This window comes from Lycium ferocissimum, chromosome 12 (assembly GCF_029784015.1).
Source record: "Lycium ferocissimum isolate CSIRO_LF1 chromosome 12, AGI_CSIRO_Lferr_CH_V1, whole genome shotgun sequence".
Lineage (NCBI taxonomy): Eukaryota > Viridiplantae > Streptophyta > Magnoliopsida > Solanales > Solanaceae > Lycium > Lycium ferocissimum.
In genome coordinates, this window is record NC_081353.1 from 42,644,224 (window position 1) to 42,666,230 (window position 22,007).

A 22,007-nucleotide genomic window follows, 5' to 3' on the forward strand; every position below is an offset into this window, starting at 1 on the left:
TAAGTGACTTAATAGAGTGAATATATACATTTATTAACCTTGGCTAAGTGATAGTAATGACATGTTTTAGGCATGTCATAATATTTGTGTGATTAAACTTCTCATTACGGGTAAAATGGGTATGTAAAATTACTTATGTCACAAGAGTATAGTTTAGGAAGCCGGAACACCCGGTGTTTTCATTTAACTGTACTAGTTTACCATGAATCCATGATTAAGCCATAAACTAAAGTGAGAATAAATATTAATTAACTATGTTTTAATGATAAGAGTGTATTTATTGGATTGATAAAAATAGTTAAATACCGGGGTCGCGTAAGTGATCCCCACACAAAATTATTAGAATTTAGAAGAGTCATCTCTAGACATATCGTAACAAAATATTAGGGTGTTTGGATGCATCATTGTCCATGGATGATAATGAGTCATGGATGAGGAAACTTATGATGAAAATCACCATGGAGGATGAACAAATGGCCACGGATGAGGATAAATCTATGGATGGCGCCAATCTAGTCTTTATCTTGTGTAGTTACATCGGGCAATTCGCACGATTGCCCTTATTCGGGGTTGGTCTTTAATTTTCATCCCTCAAATTCACTTCCTTTAATTTTCAATTTTTCGTCTAAAAATCCGATGTTTGGGTTTGAAACCTCCTACAAAAAAATTCGCGAGGGCGAGTTCGTAGCAAAGTAGGCTTATTCGGGAAAAAGTTAGGCCTTCAAACAAAAAAAAAAAAAAAAAAAAAAAAATGCCCGAGGCAAAGTCTACCTTAATATGCCTACTTTGCTATAAAACTCTGTCTTTTGAAATTAGTTTTTCTTTTACTGAGCGGTGTTCGAGCCGAGAACCTCAGAGTATTTTCGGTCACTTTTTTAAACGAAGAGCAAAAATTAAAGACTAGCAGCGCCTTTGAAGGACAATCCGTGCAAAAAAAATGAGTTGCATCTTCATGCTAGGATGAATCAGATTTCTCAGTTGCAAAATATAGGTAGAGATGTAGGCAAATGCAAATTAGATAAGTGAGGAGGCAAGGAAATGAACTTTTCTTGGCCTGATTAACAGTAAAGAAACTTCTGCACTCTTAAGATGAAATATGAAGGTATGAGGATTCTATAGGATTGTCAAGCAAGACATTCATTTGGCTTCCGAGAGGTTTTAAGTCTATCGAACATTTGATTTATTTTATTAATGACAATCATAAGTTTTTAATCAGTTTGCTGTTTGTGTACAAATAGAATTCTTAAAATACATTTATTAGCAGAAGATAACGGTTCTTGGATACTAAAGTTTACTTGTAAATAAATCTCTTCACTACTCTCACAAACTCATCACATGCGCGAGGGAAAAGAGAGTTTTAATTTATCAAATACCTGATTTTTTAATTTAATACTGTGGGTAATAATACATGAGTGAAGTTTGTGTAAGCATTTAAAATACGTGTACTTTGATGATGACACTAGAGTTTCTTCTAATAATTATGGTGATCAAGTCAGCATGTGCATACTCAACCAATTCCACAAGGTACCTGTTATTCCCATCAGTAGGAATTTGTTCATCAAGACGTTTAACATATGGAAAGAAATCACAAGATCACTAAAGTTCGCTTGTTTGAACAAAAAGCCAAACAGATATGTATCTTGTACATGGTTCAGTGTAACATTTACTTTTTTCTATTACAAAGCAAAAGCATATGTTTATTCAAAAACCTAACAAAATTAAAATTTGCTTCTGAACTTTGTTCCCACCGAAGGTGAATGAAAAAGAATTGAAGCTTCTCAATAACAAGAAACTCGTCTTTCCATTTGGACTTTGGAGAACCATTCCCCATTATTTGATCGTTTGTTAGGATACAGTCCGCACATTCAAATAAAAATAGGAAAATGTTATACAGCATCGGGTTCCAATTTATTACATCTTCGTTCAAGCTTGACTAGTGGTAAATACAGGAAACTGAAAGTTCAAACTTGACATGGAACCTCTGAAATTTTCTGAGCTACTCAGTCGCTCCAATTATCTTGATCGATCGCAAAAGTTTGTCCATCCCTCCCCTCCTGCATTTTAACCCAGATAGCATAAGGTCTCAAGTGGCCGATGTTTAGATACCCTCAGTACAAACATACTAAAGTTGTCTAACCCAACCAAAAAAAAAAAAAAAAAAAAAAAATGAAGGTTACAAGGCGTACCAGTTCATCAGTAGTGACTTTGCTCGGAGACCAGACAAGAATTTTCCGGTCATTACTACCCGTGTACAGTTCCTGAAGACATAATAGTTTCAAATGTGAATAAAAGCAATTTATCAGAGTCCCCGAGGGGAAATGATGGCTAGGATGGTAGGACTTGAGGAAAACATTCAAAATCCATTGCTGTCTACATCAGATGAGATAATAGCAAAAAGAAATGAAGCAAGGCTTAAGAATCAATGCCTCACCACGTAAAACACAAGATTGCTTGTACTTTATGCTGCATAAATTAAACGATTACAGTGTCCCTTGTCATGAGATCTTTTGAATTTCATGTACTTTTTAGTATAAAGAAAGAATACCTCTGTGCATATGCACTAGGATGACCTATTAGCTAGTGGGTGAGTTAGCCGCTCGATCAATGTTTTTCTCATAGCAACTTCCAGTATACAATGAATGATATAATTTGGTTTATAGAAAAAAGTGGTACCACTCAGATACTTGAGGTTCAGGAGATCACAGCTTATGCAGAACTCACTGTTTTACCAAAACCATGTACCTAGGGGGAAGGCAAAGAAATTATGTACCTGGTCCAGTGAATCATACAGACAACAGTTCACATTTTCATAGTGGCCACGTAAATCCATCATCGTCTTGCCCGACCACAAATCAAATGCCTACACGATTTCCACACTAAGTTAATACTAAAGAAAAATAACCTTGCGTAATAATAAACAGTTCTTGGGGGTAGTGGGGTGGGGGTTGTAAAAGATTATTTACCTTAGTAGTTGACATGCATGGCACAAATGCAAGTGTTGAATCATGAGATATGGCTAGTTGTATAGCTTTTGTGGCTTGCAGGCGTGATGTTTCATAGTTCACAAGTGTATTGCAACCAGATTCAATATCCCATAACCTTAACCTTGAATCAGAACCTGAAATCCAAGGGAAGAAATATTTAAAGCTTCAGTTGCGTGTGTTTTTCCACCACGTAGCCAAAAGCAATAAATTATGGATGAGATGTCCTAATCACATTGGAACAACTCTACCCATATCATTTCCAGTACTTTTAAATGACACAAACAGAAAATGGCAGTGAACTTTGTTTTGGTTGTGTTAGCTATCGATGGCTAAGGTAATCCAACCGCTACTCAGTAGTAGCCTGAAAATGGCGTATCGGAACTAATTGCATTTTACGTGATTAAATAACTAAACGAACTTCAAACTGGCTGAATTACTAGTTTTTGGTTTCTATACTGACAAGTTATACCTACTAAAGCTCTGCTATTCTCACTGAGGAAGTCCAGCTTTTATGTCCACTAATGTTGCTTTACCACACCATACTAGATAAAGAATAAAAGAATGTCTGCTATCCAAGATTGTTTCAAACGACATCTTACATGCAGTATTTTAGAAACAGTGCCTAAAGAATTTTTCTAGAGAAATGCTAGAAAAGCATATCAGAATGAGATTAGAAAGCACCATAACATGCTGTATTAAATTCCAGAAGTCGCACTTCACAGTTGACCAACTATAAAAGGACGAGTAATGTGTGACAGACCGCAGATTGTCATACATACATCTAACAGAAACAGTGACGTAAGACCTTTCAGCCTCTTAAGTGGAGAAAACTAATCACAATGCATACACAAATTCCAAGCAGTAGCAATACAAAAGCTGGGAGGAGGAAAAAATGTCTTTGAAAAGAATTGCGATGTCAACCTGCACTAAGGAGATACATTCCATCATTGGTCACTTTTAATCCATTGACAGCACCATAATGAGCAGTGGCTCTATCCTGACTAGACAACATCCCTGGATGCAGTCGCTGCTTCCCAGACCCCCTCACTTGTCTTGCAGACTGTTTGATACTCACACCATTTCCCATTTTCTTCTGAGATGGACGGCCCACAGATCCCACTTGAGGGATTACACTGGGTTTGTTGTTGTTGTTGTTCTGAGATGGACGGCCTTTAGCAGATGATGGGCCTCCTGAAGATGATTTCGGCGTGGAACTCTGAACAGGAAGATAGAATACATTACAGGCACGAAAACTAACCATAAGATCGAACAGAATCAGCAATTCCACCCTGATTAAGCTTTTTAGATCAACTCACACAAATTAAAACATAGGGAAGGTTCATTGACACAAAAGGAGATGGGACCAAAAAGCATAGACTTACTTGTAAACCTAGAGAACAACTGTGTGGTTTCTGTGCTCTCTGAAAGAAAAAGCAAAAAAGTTGCAATAAAAGCAAGTCTACTTATAATCTGCTCCCTTCTCTTCTCCAAAGGGTACCAATGTGAAGATAGAGAGGAGCATCTCTTCTTAGAACTCTGTCCAATTAAAAAAGGAACTCGCTTGAAACAGATGTTGTACACACCCTAAATGAATTAGATAACTAGATTTTAATGGGTCAATATTAAATCAAAGGAAAATGAACAGCTTGCTATCAGAAATAAAAGGTGAACAATGCTTCCTCTCAATTTTATGCAGAAATAGAAGAATAATATGTGCCATTAAAATTCCGAATATGATTCTAAGTAATACGTAATGACAGAAGGTAACCTTATTTGCAGTGGAACGTGTAAGAAGAGTTGGGCGTCTTCCAAGCTGAGAATGAGACTGATCTAAAACACGAAAGCATCCTGCACGCCTGATGTCCCAAAAACGAATGGCGCCATCGCATCCCCCTGTTATCAAAACCCACTCGCTAGAAGCAGACCATTCAACTGACATGACTCCGTCTGCCAGAACCCAAGGGAGAAAAAAAACATCTAAGGGCTTCTGAACTAGTAGTGGTTCTCACAAAAATCTTGAATGCGAAATAAAGAAAATATGACTATAGGATTGGTCCATTGATTTGGAGAGGTTGAAAATGGGCAATCAGTTCCTTTTTCTTAAGGGCGCTTGACCAAACACACGAGTTTATAATGTTAATTTGACTTGAGGATTATACAATGGTAGCAGAAGAAAATATTAAAGTAATGGTTGAAAAAGTTAGTTTGATAGAAAGTATATCACTCCACATTAAAATTAGTATAGAAAAATGAACTTTAATTGTAGAACATTCCAAGAAATGAAAGAAATAGTATTATTAATAGAATCGTGCCAAATATTTTGGAATATCCTAAATGGAAAGAGTATTATTGAACAAATTGAAATGTAAGGAATCAGTAGCAAGGTGTAAATACTAAATAATGGAGTCAATAATGGATGCTGCACAACGAGGTGAAAAATGTTTAAAATAAGAAAGTGCAACATTGTATTGAGAGATTTGGAATACAGACTGAACAGAATAAACACAACGTGAAAATTTCACGTGGTTATTTTTGCAGCGAAACATGTCATAGGAAATCTATACGAGCAGCTCTAAAATGAAGCAAAAGTATTGTAAAAGACGTGTTTGAGGAAATCTCTAACTAGGTGGAGGTGACTCTTTGCCTTGCTTAAGTAGCAGTTTAGTGTCAGCACCAAGGTGCTAAGGTGTGCACCTTAGCATCTAGATTAATCATTGAGGAAATGTACTGATAAATAAATTAGAAATTAATATAAGTAAATTAGTTGTTGCATTTGAATTAGAAACTTAAAAATGCATCTTTCCATCTGAAAATAACTCCAAAATCATCTTTTGTTTTTTTATCTCAATTGACATAGTTCTACATGGAGTAGTTTTTAATTTTATCTGGATAGAGGTACTTTTAATTATTTTTTCTTCATTCCTTTTTTTTTTTTTTTTTTTTTTTTTTTTTTTTTTTTTGGTTTCGTTTTTTCCTTTCTTCACTCAAGTGTGTTTTTCTAATAACAGAGAAATCCCCGAGAAACGATGGCACATGAGTCAAAACTCGGTGGATATTGGGCCCGCTCCTCTACCCTTCTCTACTTAAATACAAGATGTTTGTCAGCAGTAGGGTTCAAACCCAAGACATGCATCTAACCCATACACCAAGTCGCACTCTTACCACTTACCACTAGACCAAAGCCCGGGGCAAGTGTGCTTTTAAATTGCATTATGTGCTTCATTAAAACCTTGGTGCTCACAGCGCACCACGCAGCAGCCTTCGATATAACTAACATCCATGATACAGCTCTATAATACTGTGTCAAAATCATTCATCTACCTGTAATATGAAATTGGTGACCCTCATAGAAACTAGGCGGAGAGTATTCAGGGATCTTGAATCGAACATCAACCATTTGCCTGTGGTTTTGATAGTTGTGAACAATTACTAATTTGTTACAGTGTTACACCACAATATTCAAGTATGTATTATTAATATATATTTCAAATAAATTAAGATGAAGTTGTCCTGAAGGGACTCCAACAACATACTACACTAGGATACCAATATCTGGCATTCTGTTCCGACTACTGTGCTGCTTAACTTGCATGGACCTTACAGAAATTGCATTGGGTTAAGGACGATTAGCTTATACAAGAATGTCGAGTCATTTTTCGTGTTATTGCATCTACACTCTGCTCACAGTGGCTTTTTATCATTTCCAGAAATAGTTGAGAAGACCATATATCAACAAAAGAAAATAATTCAGACAGAAAACTGACCCAAGAAAGATATTATTCAGACATAAAACTGACCCAAAAGACATAATTCAGACAGTGACTTCGAATCCCATTCTTTAGCACCCAATCGAGAGAAAAATCAGTTTCAGCTAACTCACAAAATACTATATCATCCTAGCCTGAACTCATGGGAGGCGGGAATGGGTATACCATAAAATTTCTAATGGATCAAGATGCACCAAGCCAGGAACTACTAAATTGCTAAACTGCTCCTATTACCCCCACAGAATGGCATGTTACTCTGCCTAAGAACTGGAACAGGGACCAGACCCTCAATGGTCTAAAAGCATAGACGCTAAATAGAAGCTTTCTTTTGTCGAAAGCCAGCCCTGTCTCTCTTTGTTCCAAGGAAGAGAACCTAGACCTTAATTCTTGGGTCGAGGATATCTTGCAAAACCTCATGACATAAAGACATCGAGAAAAACTCCCCACTGGATAAACAACATGTCTGATAGATCTAGAAGGTGAAGCATAGCAAAAGGAAATACTTTATTAATGTCGGAAATAGATATCAGCATACCACGATGGCCAGATAATGTGTGAGCAAATGCACCCGAAGAAATATCACAAAGACGAACTTGAACATCTTCAGATCCAGCAGCAATCAACATGTGTGATGTTGCCACCGGAGACATAGCAGTCTTGTACACTTTTCCAGGCATTTTGAAATTAATTACCACCTTAAGAACAATTAAGGAAATCAAAAATTAGGCTAGGAACTCATTCAATAAAAAGGAAAATAAGCTGAAAAACTGCACTTCCGTGGAGTACAATAAGGTGATCAGAAAGAAATACTACCTGCGTCGTGTTAGTATCCCAGACATTAACGTAATGGTCATAAGAGCCTGTAATAAAAAGCCCTGTGTCAATTGGATACCAGATGGCAGTGGAAATAGCATATTTGTGGCCCTGTTCATGTTGCTTGTCAACCAAAAGTATGTGCTTATGCTTTGCAATCAGACCACTTCCATCGTAATCAGTTGCACGTTGGACATCATAAACAGCAACTGATGCATCCGAAGCAGAGGATAACAGATATCGTCCCTCTGTCAAATCAACCTGATTTTGTGATCACAATAAATGTACACAGGAGGTACTTTTAAAATAATGCAAGTTCCATCTATACACCTCAACCAGATATAATCTGGCAAAATTATAAAATAAACCCAGATAGATGAAGTTAACTAGAAGAATTCAAACTTTCGTTTCATGTACTAGTCTAATAACTATAGCCTTAATCACCTGACAGGTATGTAATCAAGCTCATAATCAGAATTTCTTGAGAAAAAAAATACTGTGTGCAATTGAGACCAAAGATAACCATGTTCACAGACCAACTTTTTTCTAGTGTTACGCTTGTCCAAATTTCTTCTCCATAAGTGTCTCCCAGTTCATTTTTCGATTCTATGGGTTAACCATTATTTCAATGAAGCACATATCTCCAAGTTTTTGCATCTAGAGGTCGTATATTAACATTAATGTAAACATGTACGAAATGTCTGAGGGACAAAAAAAATATTCTCATCTCGCTTTTCTTTACAAGGTATGAAGATGCAATCAACAAAATGCACGCAACATGCACTCCCTAAGGCATCTAAAATATAAGGGAGTTAATGGCTTAATGCAAAATAGAGATACTTGGAGACAGCAAGGCATCGACTTCGATTAAGCTTAATTTTATATTTTATGCTTTTCTTCTATAATATGTTTATATGTAAACCACTACCTCCTATTAGCCTCGATTTTTCTTGGAGCTAATGTCAATCAACTCCACCTCAATCACAAAATACTTAGGCTCAGCTCTATGAATCACCAGCCTCCATATGCTCACTTCAATCCCATTCCTTGAAACTAAAATCCATTCCATTTATGTACTACGTGGAGAGTAGCCCATGGATATGAGTTACACCAGTTGATTTATCCTCGTTTCAATATGGAATCCTAGGACTTAATAATACTCATAGAAGTTAGAAAAGACCGACTTCTGTGTTTTAATTTATATACAACACCTATGCCTCACTCACAAACAAATTAGGGTTAGGATATGAATCTCACTTTCATTTAAGCTCACATTTCACATTATCATCATACTAAATAAAATAAATATAGTATTGATCGACAAGACGGGCAGTGGAGTTAATGATCGACTGCAAGCTTGGAGAGAGGCCCTAGATTCTAGAGGTTTCAGGTTAAGCCGGACTAAAACAAAGTACCTAGAGTGCAAGTTCAGCGACATAACCCATGAGGTGGATTGACACACAAGTCATATCTTAGGAAGTTTCAAGTATCTTGGGTCCATAATCCAAGGAGACGAAAAAGATTGATGATGATGTAGCACACCGCATTGAAGCGGGGTGGGTGAAATGGATGCTCGCATCCGAGGTTCTGTGCAATAAAAATGTGTCGCCAAGACTTGAAGGTAAGTTGTACAGAGTGGTGGTTAGATCAACTTTATTCTATGGGCTTGAGCGCTGGCCAGTCAAGAACGCCCACATTCAAAAGATGAAGGTAGCAAAGATGAGGATACTCAGATGGATGTGCAGGCATATTAGGAAAGATATGATTAGAAGCAAAGTCATACAGGGCGAGGTGAGAGTGGCCTCTATGGCAGACAAGATGAGGGAAGCGAGGCTTAAATGGTTCGAGCATGTGAAGAGGAGGTGTGTAGATGCACCAGTTATAGGTGTGAGAGGTTGGCTATAACAGGAGTTAGGAGAGGTCAAGGTAGGCTGAAGAAGAACTGGGGAGGTGATTAGACAAGACATGGCACATCTTCAGTTTACTGAGGACATGACCCTAGATAGGAAGGTATGGAGGTTGAGGATTAGGGCAGAAGGTTAGTAGGTCGCCGAGTGTTGTCGCACTGCAGTTGGAAGAGGCAGGGGCTAGCCTCATCCTTGCTTCTCTTTATTAGTAGTACTACAATTTAGTGATCGCGTAGCTTCCTTTCTTTAGTGTTTATTACTATCTGTTGCTCCACGTGCTTTCTATCCTGTTATTTTGCCATCTTGAGTTGAGGATCTATCGGAAACAACCTCTCTACCCCACAAAGGTAGGGTAAGGTCTACATAAATCCTACCATCCTAGATCTCATGTGGGATTACACTTGGTATGTTGTTGTTGTGTATAAAGATAAGAGTTAATCGTCAAAAACACACATGAATTGTCACTTTTTTGTGAGTTTCACACCCCAATTATCAGTTGTTCCTATAAACATCTATGTATAAAAACACACCTCGAAGCTGATTAGGCCCACTATCAGTTGCTACTTTTTCCTACCTAAACAATCACTAATACAATAATAAGTATGCACCAACAAACTTGAAATGGTAGATCGAAAAGGAAGTAAAAGTAACCTGAAGGGAGTTGACGGCGCCACGATGAGGAGAAACGATATCTTTGTAGTTGGAGAGTTGAATAGAAGAGATTCGAGACGACTTAATACGATTCCTGAATAAACTAGTGCGAAGCTTGCCAAATTCTCTGTCTCCGATCTCCTTCCACATCGTCCTCGCATCCTTCCCCCAACACCAAAATCAACTACTATTATAATTGTAGATCGCAACAATATATATATACTTATAGAAATTGAAGGTCTTTACAGATGATCTAGTGAGAAATTGAAGGTCTTTGCAACTGATCTAATATGAAATTGAAAGGTATTTGGAAATGATTTACACTCCTCTTAATTCCCCAAAACACATGATTCTAGTGATGGAACCAATCTTGGCCTTTGTTGTTTCTTCTAAACATTTCCTCAAACAGTTGATAGGTGGACCTTTTTTGCAGAAAGTAACCCTAGCGCCTAGCAAAGAAGGTAATATGTGGATAAGTATAACCACAACGGAAAGGGACAAATGGTGACAAGATGTCTTCGTGGACTATTGAACGTGTGTCAAGGAAGGCATGACTATTAACTCTCTTTTTTTTTTTTTTAATCTTTTTGAAATAGTGAGTCTCTTTTATTGACTATTGTGAGCATGCTTAAATTTGGAGCCCTTAATAATTAGAACCTACTTGGATGAGTTTTTAGCTGATGATTTAAAAGGGTAAGTCACAAATTAGAAATTTTAACTTATAGTCCGGCTTATTTTTATTATTCTACCTTAAAAGCAAGTAATTAAAAGCAATTTTTTTATTTTATTCAAATAATATAAAAGTGCTTAAAAGGTATTTTGACTTAAAAGCACCTAAAATAAGCCAATCCAAACAGACTCTTAAGGCTATTACAGTTTGGTATGGAAAAAATGTTTTCATTTTAAACTGTTTTTTGACAGACTAAAATTTCGAGAAAATGACTTCCCTCCCAGGCCTCGGAAAATCATTTTCCGAAATTAAAACCTTGGCACTACATACGCGAAATACAATACCCCACCCTCGACGCAGCTTGGGATATACCCCCTCCCCCAACCCACTTAAACGTTATTTCCACATATTTCCTCCTCTCTCTCCATCATTGTTTCTCACCAGAGCTCTGGGGTTTTTCATCCTACTTTCTCCATAGTTATTTCTGCAAAGATTCAAAGGTATTCTCCATAATCACTGCTTTAATAATCATAGTACTACAATTTTTGTTGATAATTTCTTCAAAATTTAATCTTTCCCTTCCCTGGATTTCGGCTTGAACACTTGTAACTCATGTGGTTTTGAGTTGATTTGTTCTCTCAACTTGGGAATAAACTTTTTGATTGCTTCAATAATCATAGTTTTATCATTTTTTGTTGCCAATTTCTTCAAATTTGTAGCATAAATCAGTGTGCCTTTTGTTATGGATTATTAACTAAAGTAATTTTTTGCTGTAAAAGACGTTGAATGGCACTGGCATTTGTTTACCTCTACTTTTTGTTTTGGGGAAATGAAGTTGGCACTGTGAAGCTTGTCATCTCCTTGTAGAATTTCAGTATTTTAACATTCTAGTACTCATGTTAGATTCCAAACGAACATGAGAAAATAAATAAGAAATCTACTTGTTTTCCAAGAACACATTTTCTAGGAAAACATTTTCCATGGAAAACATTTTCCGCCATACCGAACACACCCTTAGTCTGGTTGTTATCAGCTGCCTAATTCAGGTTTGAATGTTTTAGTACCCGTTTGACCATGAGGATTATTCACTTTTTTCGCAAAATCTTTTCACTTTATTTAAAAATCATTGTTTGGCCATGAAAATTTCAAATACAACTTCAAATTGTATTTGGAATTTGAAAAACACCTAAAACCTTGTTTTCACTTTTTTTCAACTTTCAGTTTATGGACATTGCATTTTTTTTTTTTTTATTTTTCCAATTTTATCCTAAATTTTTTATTTTTACAAAATGACTCCATTTATACCAGTCACCAAACTACTCAATGCTTTACTACCCATTACCCAATATTCTAAACTTCATAGAAAAACTTGACATTCTTTGGAAGTTGATCAGTTTGAAAAAAAAAAAAAAATACTAATAAGCATTGGAGTTAATGAATGTGACTTTTATATATTGCATAAAATAATAAGGATTAGAGTTATGAAACGTGTTGGATAGAGGGGAAAAAATAATGAGGATGGTAAATTAGTCAAAATAGGTGGTTTGCTAGTTTTTAGAAATTGGAGGGCATAAATCATATGTCATGTTTTTTTTAGGAAAAATACATTCAAACACCAAATATTATTTGAAAAACTATAACCAAACACAACTCTATCTTCAACTCGGGCTTCAAAAATTTCAAATAAAGTGAAAATATTTTGGGTTCTATGGCCAAACACCTACTTAGATTTTTAGTTTGAATTTCAGATTAAGGATTTGATTCTAGATTTAACTTTTAAAATTTTTGAATTTTGGATTGGATTTCGGCTTTGGGACTTTGGATCTTCAGATATTCAAAAATTCAAAAAAATTATACCTTTATATTTCCTACCATATACATTTGGTCAAATTCCTCATATTAAGTCCAAAACCCTGCTAAATCAGTCAATATATTCTATTAGGCTAATGAATAGTACAAATTGAGATGTATTTATTGTGACCTTATTTTTCATTGTAATTTGAGGAGTCGTGGCACTGAGTCCTCAAGGAAGCATATTTATTGATATTTAAATTGCGTATAATTTATAAGGATTTAGTAGCAGTAAACTTGAGTATATATGAACTATTAGTATTCTGTCTAGACATGATTCTACTTTGTTTAGATTAAGATATTCTAGATAATGGTTTCATTGCTTGAATAGTTCGAAGAAGAAAAGACTTTTGATTAGAAGCGTGAAACAGGCTAAGCATTTTATTCGAACAAAATATAAAGCCAGAATGGATAGTTTTGTGTCTATTGCTAGTTCTTCCTCCTGAGTTGAGACCGATCATTCATATAAATGGGGGTAGACTAATGGGCTTAGATATTAATGAACTCTGGAACTGGCTAAGCATTTTATTCGAATAAATATAAAAGCAAGAATGGATAGTTTTGTCTCTATTACCAGTTCTTCCTCCTGAGTTGAGACTGATCATTCATGTAAATAGGGGGTAAACTAATGAGCTTAGATATTAATGAACTCTGTAGAAGAGCTATCTATCAAAACAACACCCTTACCGATCTTTAAACAATAAGTAGATCTACACTTGGAGAATTAGTACTAGTTGTGGATACACTTCTTGATAATGGAATCCGGGACTAGGGCTGTTCACAGTTTTGGTTAAAACCAAAACCAAACCGAAAATTTAACCAAACCGAATAAAAAAACCGACATTTGGTTTGGTTTGGTTTGGTTTGGTTTTAAATTTGAAAAACCGATAATATTTGGTTTGGTTATGGTTATAGTAAAAAATAACCGAACCAAACCGATAATTATATACATAAAATTTATAATTATTTATATGTATAATATTAACTTTTCATAAATAATTAAAGATATTTTATACCTTTTAATTATTAATTTAATTTTGGTCTACTTATTTTTAAGGCCCATGTCTTAAAAGAATATGTCCAAATCAACAATCCAAGCCAACTCTAATAAATCGTAAGCATAAGGGTAAAAAGTAAAAATCCTACTATCTCTTTTCATTTTACATTGCCATCGATGTCTTTCCTCAATATGCAAAGAAAGTTCGCCGCTTTGTGGGCCGAGAGAGAAAAAAGAGAACAAAGAAATTTGAAGAATGTAGAGAGAGAATATTTGAATTGTCACGGCTAGTCATAAATTGAAAAACCGAACCAAACCGAACCAAACCGACAATAACCAAACCGGTGGTTATTATTTTACTTGGTTTGGTTATGGTTTTAGACATTTAAAAACCGACTAAATTGGTTTGGTTATGGTTTTAACCAATAACCGACCCAAACCGAACCATGAACACCCCTATCCGGGACAACTGATGAAGGACGGTCATAATAAAGTTTACAAGTCATTTTCTGATGTAATTGAAGGCAAAGAAGGAAGATTTCGTGAGACTCTACTTGACAAACGAGTCGATTATTCAGGCTGTTATGTCATTGTAGTGGGTCCTTCACTGAACATTTTGTTTGGATGATTATGGTGAGAATGAACTTAATAATTCCTCATTTATTTTTGTAAGAAGAAAAAGCTCAACTTGTAGACCCAAAATTGAAAATCCGAATAACCAAATCAAATTGAAACCGAACTTGAGAAAAACGATCCAGTCAAACTTATTTGGATTGAATTTTAATTTTAATTTTTTGAATTCGAAAATCAAAAATCCAAATTAAAGTTTTCATATCAATTCAAACTGCCCGAACGTTCACCCCTAGCCGAGTCACTTATTAGATAAACACGAAACGCGTATTATGTATTAACCCAACTGCCTTCTATTTTAGTCTCCAATCCAAATTAAAGGAAAATGAAGACCGCTGTATGGATTATTAAATTAAAGCGAACGCTGAATAGAAAGCAAAATATGGTGGCAGTAGGTAAATGTCATACTTTATACTGTTTACTAATCCAATTATTACTCTAGTTTAATATTAATGATGCCACAAACATGTTTTTGTCAATATTGAAGCTGCAGCATTTAAAACAGCTACCATCCTCAAATTAATCCACTCTCAAGTGGGACTATCTTCTAAAATTCAAAAACACGTGGGCTGCTTTTTTGATCTAAAATTGGCAAGAGCTTCATTTGAATGCGATGGAATGTTTGATGATAATTAAAGAAGAAGAGATTATTTTGTTATATGCTATAAGACGCAAATAAAAGAAAGTTGCCATTCTTTTTCATGGAATTAGAGTTGACTTTTTTGTTTGTTAAATGAGGCTCGTATATTAACGGAACTTTGAGATCATTGAGCATTTGAGCTAAACAAAAAGTGATTAAGAAATCCTTTTTTTTGGCGCATTGAAAAATTGGCTAAACAAAGTTCTTAAATTCTTTTATAATCAACATGGTTTAAATCTGCTAGTAGAAGAAACTTCAATTTCTTTAGTGCACTCTCTCAGATTATCAAATCTTTTGCATGTTTGTGGACTTCATTTGCCCAAAGATCTGCACATTAGTTCGCCTCTCCAAATATATTTGATCGTGCTTTTATTGACTTCCAACAGATACTTATAATCTTCGAAACGGATGCATGACACTTTACGTTCCATTTGTATAAAAGCTCAAATTACTAAAATTTAGAGACTTAGGTCGTAAATAATTATGAACTGACTTAAACTCAGTTAAACTGTGTTCATGACACCACATAAGAGCTTTTTCGAAGACCCATCCGAAACCAGTTAGTTTTATGTTGATTGTCACTATAATGTCGGATCAGAGTCATATTATTACTAAAAAATAAGTAAATGTGTGATCATTCAGTTAACGAAAATAATTGCAAATACCTTTATTACAGTAAAGATAACACAATCAATCGGAATTGAAAAATAAAAAAATATTTCAGATAATATCTAAAATAACAAATAATACATATGAAACCAATCGTCCTGACAAAAAAATATTTTATTCTGGGTTGTCTTTCTTATGAGCTTTCCGGTCTGTCAAATGATAGGTATTTTGATGCATATACATAAACTATAAGCAAATCATTGGATTCTCTCTCCCAAACCATAGTGAACTGAGAATTCATTTAGATACATATAAGAATACACAAAATATTTGATTTCCATGAACTTTAAAAAGACGTACAATTCAAGAACACATTAATAGAGGTTCTTCTAATGTACATATATGGTCAGAAGAACACGTTAATTTTAAGAGTTGACTGAATTTCTAGTCCAACTCAATAATACAAGATTTACATATCAATAAAAGAATTTTTAAGTCATTAAAGAAATGTCCAAATAGGAAAACCAAGGAAAAATATGCACAACAAAAAAAATGATGATGATCTTCATCAACTGCTCTTATGGCCATGTTTTCCAGCAAGCAATTTATGATCTTTTGGTTCTTCACAGATTGTAACTTTTTTTTCTCCCGATTTTCTCATATACTTCCTTTTCGTCCTTCTTGAGCTAGCTTTTATGGTCGGTATTGTGTACCATCCAATTGATGTACACAATATTGCAAAACACCTTCCATAAACAGCTAAAAATACCAATATTAAGATTATAGCCAATGGCATATAATAAGTTGGCTTCTTGAAATTTGCCAACTTCAAATTCCTTAAAAATTTCCTTCTCCTCGATTCTACTTTTCGTTCTTGATCAATTTCACTAGCTGGAATATTTGACACCTCGTGAATGGTCTTCTTATCGACGAACTCTGAGTTCTTCTTGATCATTTGTTTGTCATCATCAGTGTCACTTGATGATGTTTGATTTTTGTCCTTCAATTTGACAACAATGGGCTTGATTGAATTTGAATTCGAGAAAACGAAACGAACAAAAGCGATATCATCAGATCCCATTTGGGTATAAATTTCTTGTTTTTTGTCTTCAAGATTGGCTAAGAGTGCTGAAAATTTGTCTAGGCCACGGTCTGCATAAGGATTATATCTACTATTTTTGGTTCTTGATAATGAAGTTCTTTTTGATGATCTTTTTGGAGTTGAACAAGGGCTTAATGTTTCCATGTCATTATCTTCTTCTTGATGATGAAAATTTCCACAAATAAAATGATTGAACATTTAGTGGGAAAATACAAAAAAGTTATAGGGAGATTTCGGATTGATTTTGTTTTGGAGTGATCACTTTAATGTTGAATTCAATTTGAGACTTTAAATAAAAAAGAGATGGTGCATAAGCTTATTTATAAGAGTTCATTTGGAAGACTAGATCCAAAAGAGGGGGAATATAGAAATAGTCAACTCAAAAGAGAGGGCTTGAACACTTCTTAATTAATCTATTTTTTTTTTTGGCTATTTAATAAGGGATTACAGATATATTTCGTGGAATGTTCTATTGGGGTTCGTTTGACTATTAAATTCTTGTAAAAGAGGTATACCTGTGGCACGTTGAAATAATTTAATGTATACTTCTACGAGTTTAGAATAATATAAAATGAAGTCTTGGAGGAGGGGTTTGAAACTTTTGAATTGGTCAAAAACACTCCTAACATTGAGATGTAGTCTAATTATAATAAAAGGAATACTATTATAGTAGTGACAAAGTAGATATTGTGAAATTTTAAAGAGATAATTATACAATTGAAATGTTCCTATTCACGGATTCCTTGTTTTTTAAATTGAAAAATCTGGGTCAACTTATTAATACGAAAAGAATATTTGAAATGAAAAACTTCTAGAGTTATATTATGCTTTATCGGAAGAAACGTAAACATTATTTTAAAATGGTTCAAACGAACCCTCCCCCACGCACACCCCCACCCCCCTCCAAAAAATAAAAAGAGAAGAAGTAGAATTTTACATCGTCACTACACAAAAGTAAACAATGATATTTCATAATTTACATCTCAATTCATTAAATGAGGCAATATCCGTATAATTTTCATTGCACTTCATTAAATTAGGCAATGTCCTCAGGCAAAGGTGGATGTAAATTGATAGATCACCCGACCCCCTTAACTTAGGAAAAATGATATATATATATATATATATATATATATATATATATATATATCTGAGTAGGCACCCAAATAAACTAAAGCTTGACTGAGAACATTCGTTGAAGTAGATGGTTTGGTTAGTTGTGACTTGGGTTTAAACCTATATGACAAAATTCTTACGTTTTTTTTTTTTTTTTTTTTTTTTTTTGTTTTATAATTTTAATACTTTCACTATAACCGTAATTTCATTTTTTATAGAGCTTCATCTAATGTTATATCCAGCTTCTCACGCTATTAGTCCGCTACGAAGCTACTTGCCAGTCGTCACATGAAGTTCGTTGGCGTCCAACGAGGCAACTACGGCCAACAATTTTGTGGTGTTCTCGTTATCTTTAAATCCTAGATGTGTCTTTGCCCTCGCGTGTTTGAGAGGTTTATTATTTACACAGAATTAAGTCTGAACCGGAGCTAGTATAGAATGTACAGATTCAGCAGAATTCAGTAAGTTTGGTCCAAATTTTATACTATATATTTGTTCAGCAATTACTGAATATGTATATAATTATATATAACAAATTTCAAATCACGAATCGTCTCTGATTATTAGGTCATGTTATATGTTCAAAATTCACGTGGATAATTACGAGATTACTAAAGTTGAATAAAAGACATTCAGTCTATTCAGCAAAGTTTTGGAACTAACCAAGGGAAGGGGACCTTCCAACGGTCCAACCACCAATCAACCCATAATGTTAAATTTATTTTTGAAAAATTTATAATTTTAGTTTCTTAATTATTGATAAATCCTAGTTTTCATTTTTAGCTTAAAATACGATTAAATTTATTATATTTGTGAGATATTATGACTGGAAGGATCAAAAGTGCATTATCCTGTTATTGTAATGTTCTACTAAACTAATTACTGTAGATCTGTAATAGAGCAAGTTATGATTTCTTTTTTCAAACACTGTTAATAGTAACAATTCCAATTCCTCGAGGACCTCCTTTTCCATTTTCAAAGAGTTAATGATAAAAAATATACGTGTACTATCACTTTTTTTTAGCGAGTTCGCATCAATATCTGCTTTGTTTTCTTTTCCTAATTAACTATTTATTTATATATTAAACACGGATCAAAATTTGATTAAATGGCAATAGTTGTTAAAACACCTTTTTTTACTTGAACTATCACACGATGTTGTTTTAATATCGAGATAATTTGTGGGTTCGTAAAAAAAAGCAATGATAATTTTGTTGTAAAACTCACGAAAAAGTGATATTTCATATTACTATTATCTCTGTTTATAAGTAGTGCACATCCTGTACCGAACGTGGTGCCTTGTACTAATTAGAGTGATGTACATAAATACACGTACACAAATAGCAGCTATCACAATCACTTTTGATTTCTGGAGGGGGAAAAAAACAGCAAAAGACTCATCTACTGATCAATATTCATTTACTTTTTTTTTTTCAATTGTAGAACATGTGAACAAATTAAGACAACTCTTGGATCTACATAAACCCGGTCTTTTCTTCGAACTTGCCTATCAATTAGTTAAAGCGACAACACAAACCTAGTCTTCATATAATGCTCCAAATTTAAAAATTAAATTAAGATCTCATGCAAACCAAGTCAGCCAGTTATTATTGAACAAGTTTCGAGGGAAACTGAAGGTGAAGTACAACCTATACAAATTCATGACACTCAATAGTCTTCACTACTTGGTCATGTCTTGTTCTACACCTGTACCTTGGACTTTTCATATCATTACAAGAAAAAGAGAGGAAAAAGCTGTCACTAATTGTATTTAATTATAGATTAGCAATGAATTATCATAAAGTCATGTTAGCGACAGATTAGCGATGAATTCTATAATCAAATAGTTTTATGGATAGTTAGATAGATGATCAACGAAAAGATAGTGTAGAATCGCCAGATCAATATTGCATAAAGTATTTGCTTTGCCTTTCTATTTTTGGGGTTTAACTAGCCAATATCCAAAGCTCATTGACCGGTCGAATTCAGACTCATGCCGGATAGGTTTACAATGTGAAGTGTTCCCTACCGGAAGCTTATTTATTTTCAAGATTTGAAGTTGAGACCTTTAGTTAAGGATGGAGGAATTTCAAAGCTATTGGTCCTTTTCCACTAACAATGTGGGTCCTCAGCTAAATAAAGTGTATCTTATCACTGGGCTATCTTTCTTCTGGTCATTACTCCTTCACTAGAGAATTCTCTACTTATTTTTCTTACGGCTCGTTACCATAGTGCTTGTTCATTCATTACCTTTAGTGTTTCTTTGATAAATAACGTCTTGAAGTGAAGACATTATTGAAGGAAAGAAATGGCGGGTTAATTAATTGCATTTGGTGGGAGATGCAGGACATGCCTTATACATCTTAAATATCTTCTGTAACCGACACTACTTTAATTCGTATTCATTTTGCTTTGATGAATTTAGAGGATGAAAATGATTGGTTTCAATGGCTATCACATGTCATTGTTGTTTCATTTCATACTTTCAGTTTAGCAAGTATCAATCCTTCAGCATAGTGGCAGATTCAGGATTTTCACTCAGGATATTCGGAAAAATAGTTGAACCTAAATATATACTGTAATATATGTTCAGGGTGTTCAAAAGTTAATATATGTACATAAACACATAAAATTTACCCTAAATATACACTAACACCCTGGACTCTTGGTACATCCGCCGCTGCCTATACCACTATGATTCCGTTAAAATTCATCTACGACATCTTGTTTTTACATCTATATTGACTTATCAGTAATGATCAGGTGACAAATTGATGTGAGAATGTGTATTTGTTAATTATGATTTTGATATAGCAAGTTTCATTAGGTATTAGTGTAAACACCGAATATGAATAAATTCATATTTTATGATTTTATTTAATCTTGTACTACTAGTTCTATTTTTCAGTTTATACATAGTTGTTAATTTGTCAATTAACCACAGTGAATCTATATGCGGTTTAATTTATCTCGAACAATAATGGTTTCCTCAATATCACTAATTTTTAAAACTATTTTGGTCCTTTAAAGTTAAATCTTTTCATCATATTTGTCATAAGAAAACTCTCCTTTACCTGAGTGGTTATCGCTTCACCAAACTTTACTGATTTAAAGAAAATTGATCCCTTCTGTATGAAGATAGCTTCCATGATTTAATGCTGGCTACTTAATCAAGGAAAACTTCACTTTTGTGAACAACTTTGAAAATCTCCCTCTCATTTTTGTTTTTGTTTTTTTTTGTTTTTGTTTTGTTTTGTTTTTGTTTTTGTTTTTTTATCTCGAAATTAACCAGATTATAGCATTTTATTAAATTTTAGTCGATTCCAACATAATAGCAAGAGAATAATCAAGATTAGAATTTATAAATTAAAATTCAAAAGATGGATAAACTCCATTTATTTATGTGGCAAAGTTTGTGGTAGGTCTATTTCAAATAGTTAAGGCTAAAGTTGACCCTTTTTTACTTGAGTTGGAGCAACCGCTAGTTGAAAGGGCATTTTGACTTGCTTGGTTGACGCTACGGACATTTTTTTTAGCTATTTGATTAACGATAAAAACATTTTTATTTTAATTCATTTCAAATAATTCATGAGCAAAATCGACCTGTTTTTCTCTTTAGTAGTAAAATTATGCGGAGGTTTATATAGGCGATTCCAACTAGCTTGGGATGGATGAGTAGTTAATTGATATTCAAAAGATGGATAAGAACTACATTGACATATCAATTTATGATAGGGGCATGAGCCCCCCTTTGGATGGGGAATTTGAATTTGAAAATCTATCCAACTGAACTGCCTGCATATGATCCTGACAGCTTTATTTTTTTCATTTCAATGACAAGAATATGGTCCACGCCAAAACAACCAAATAATTCAAAAAGAAAAGTAAAAAAAGTCCCATTTTGAAATGATTGTGTAAATTTCCAAAAGTTTTTTACTGTCATAATAACAATTGAAGCAGTAAAGAGAAATTAAAGTTGCATTTTACCAATTGGGCTTCAACACGGCATGTGAACTTTGATGGCTGTGTAAGTAACAATCATGACTAATTACTTCATTCTCATTTTTCGCTATTTTATTTCATGTCATTAACTATCCGCAAACGTAAATTTCACCGATTAGTAGGCGTTTGGACAAGCGATTTCATGTCATGATTTTATGTCATGAGATGAAATCAGCATTTCGACATTCAAATCATCCAAAAAATCATGATTTCAAAACTTTTAAATGTAAAACTTAATTCATAAGTTTAAATTTTATTTAAAAAAAAA

At 34.2% G+C, this 22,007-nt stretch overlaps 2 protein-coding genes across 3 annotated transcripts; both read right to left on the reverse strand.

Moving 5' to 3' along the window:
* Window positions 1-1,782: 1,782 nt before the first annotated feature.
* Window positions 1,783-10,272, reverse strand: LOC132041025 (WD repeat-containing protein ATCSA-1). Of its 2 annotated transcripts, XM_059431765.1 has the most exons (10): window positions 10,123-10,272; window positions 7,565-7,825; window positions 7,287-7,446; window positions 4,753-4,931; window positions 4,367-4,405; window positions 3,906-4,200; window positions 2,964-3,118; window positions 2,771-2,860; window positions 2,187-2,258; window positions 1,783-2,054 (listed from the first exon to the last, which is right to left on the reverse strand). In XM_059431765.1, the coding sequence occupies exons 1-10, from the start codon at window positions 10,270-10,272 to the stop codon at window positions 2,001-2,003; spliced, it is 1,455 nt and encodes a 484-aa protein (XP_059287748.1). In that variant the 3' UTR covers window positions 1,783-2,000. The 2 variants fall into 2 exon arrangements, with proteins under 2 accessions (XP_059287748.1, XP_059287749.1); XM_059431766.1 differs by lacking the exon at window positions 4,367-4,405.
* Window positions 10,273-16,087: 5,815 nt separating this feature from the next.
* Window positions 16,088-16,765, reverse strand: LOC132039333 (uncharacterized). The gene has a single exon (XM_059429832.1). It carries the CDS (start codon window positions 16,763-16,765, stop codon window positions 16,088-16,090), a length of 678 nt encoding a protein of 225 aa, XP_059285815.1.
* Window positions 16,766-22,007: the final 5,242 nt, after the last annotated feature.

Bases quoted from the DNA above. Each gene is read 5' to 3' on its own strand.
- LOC132041025 (XM_059431765.1), bottom strand. From the start codon at position 10,272: ATGTGGAAGGAGATCGGAGACAGAGAATTTGGCAAGCTTCGCACTAGT. The intron at 7,447-7,564 runs GTAGTATTTCTT...ATTGTTCTTAAG, and splicing joins GGGATACTAACACGACGCAG to GTGGTAATTAATTTCAAAAT. The intron at 2,861-2,963 runs GTAAATAATCTT...GAAATCGTGTAG, and splicing joins CATGCATGTCAACTACTAAG to GCATTTGATTTGTGGTCGGG.
- LOC132039333 (XM_059429832.1), bottom strand. From the start codon at position 16,765: ATGGAAACATTAAGCCCTTGTTCAACTCCAAAAAGATCATCAAAAAGA.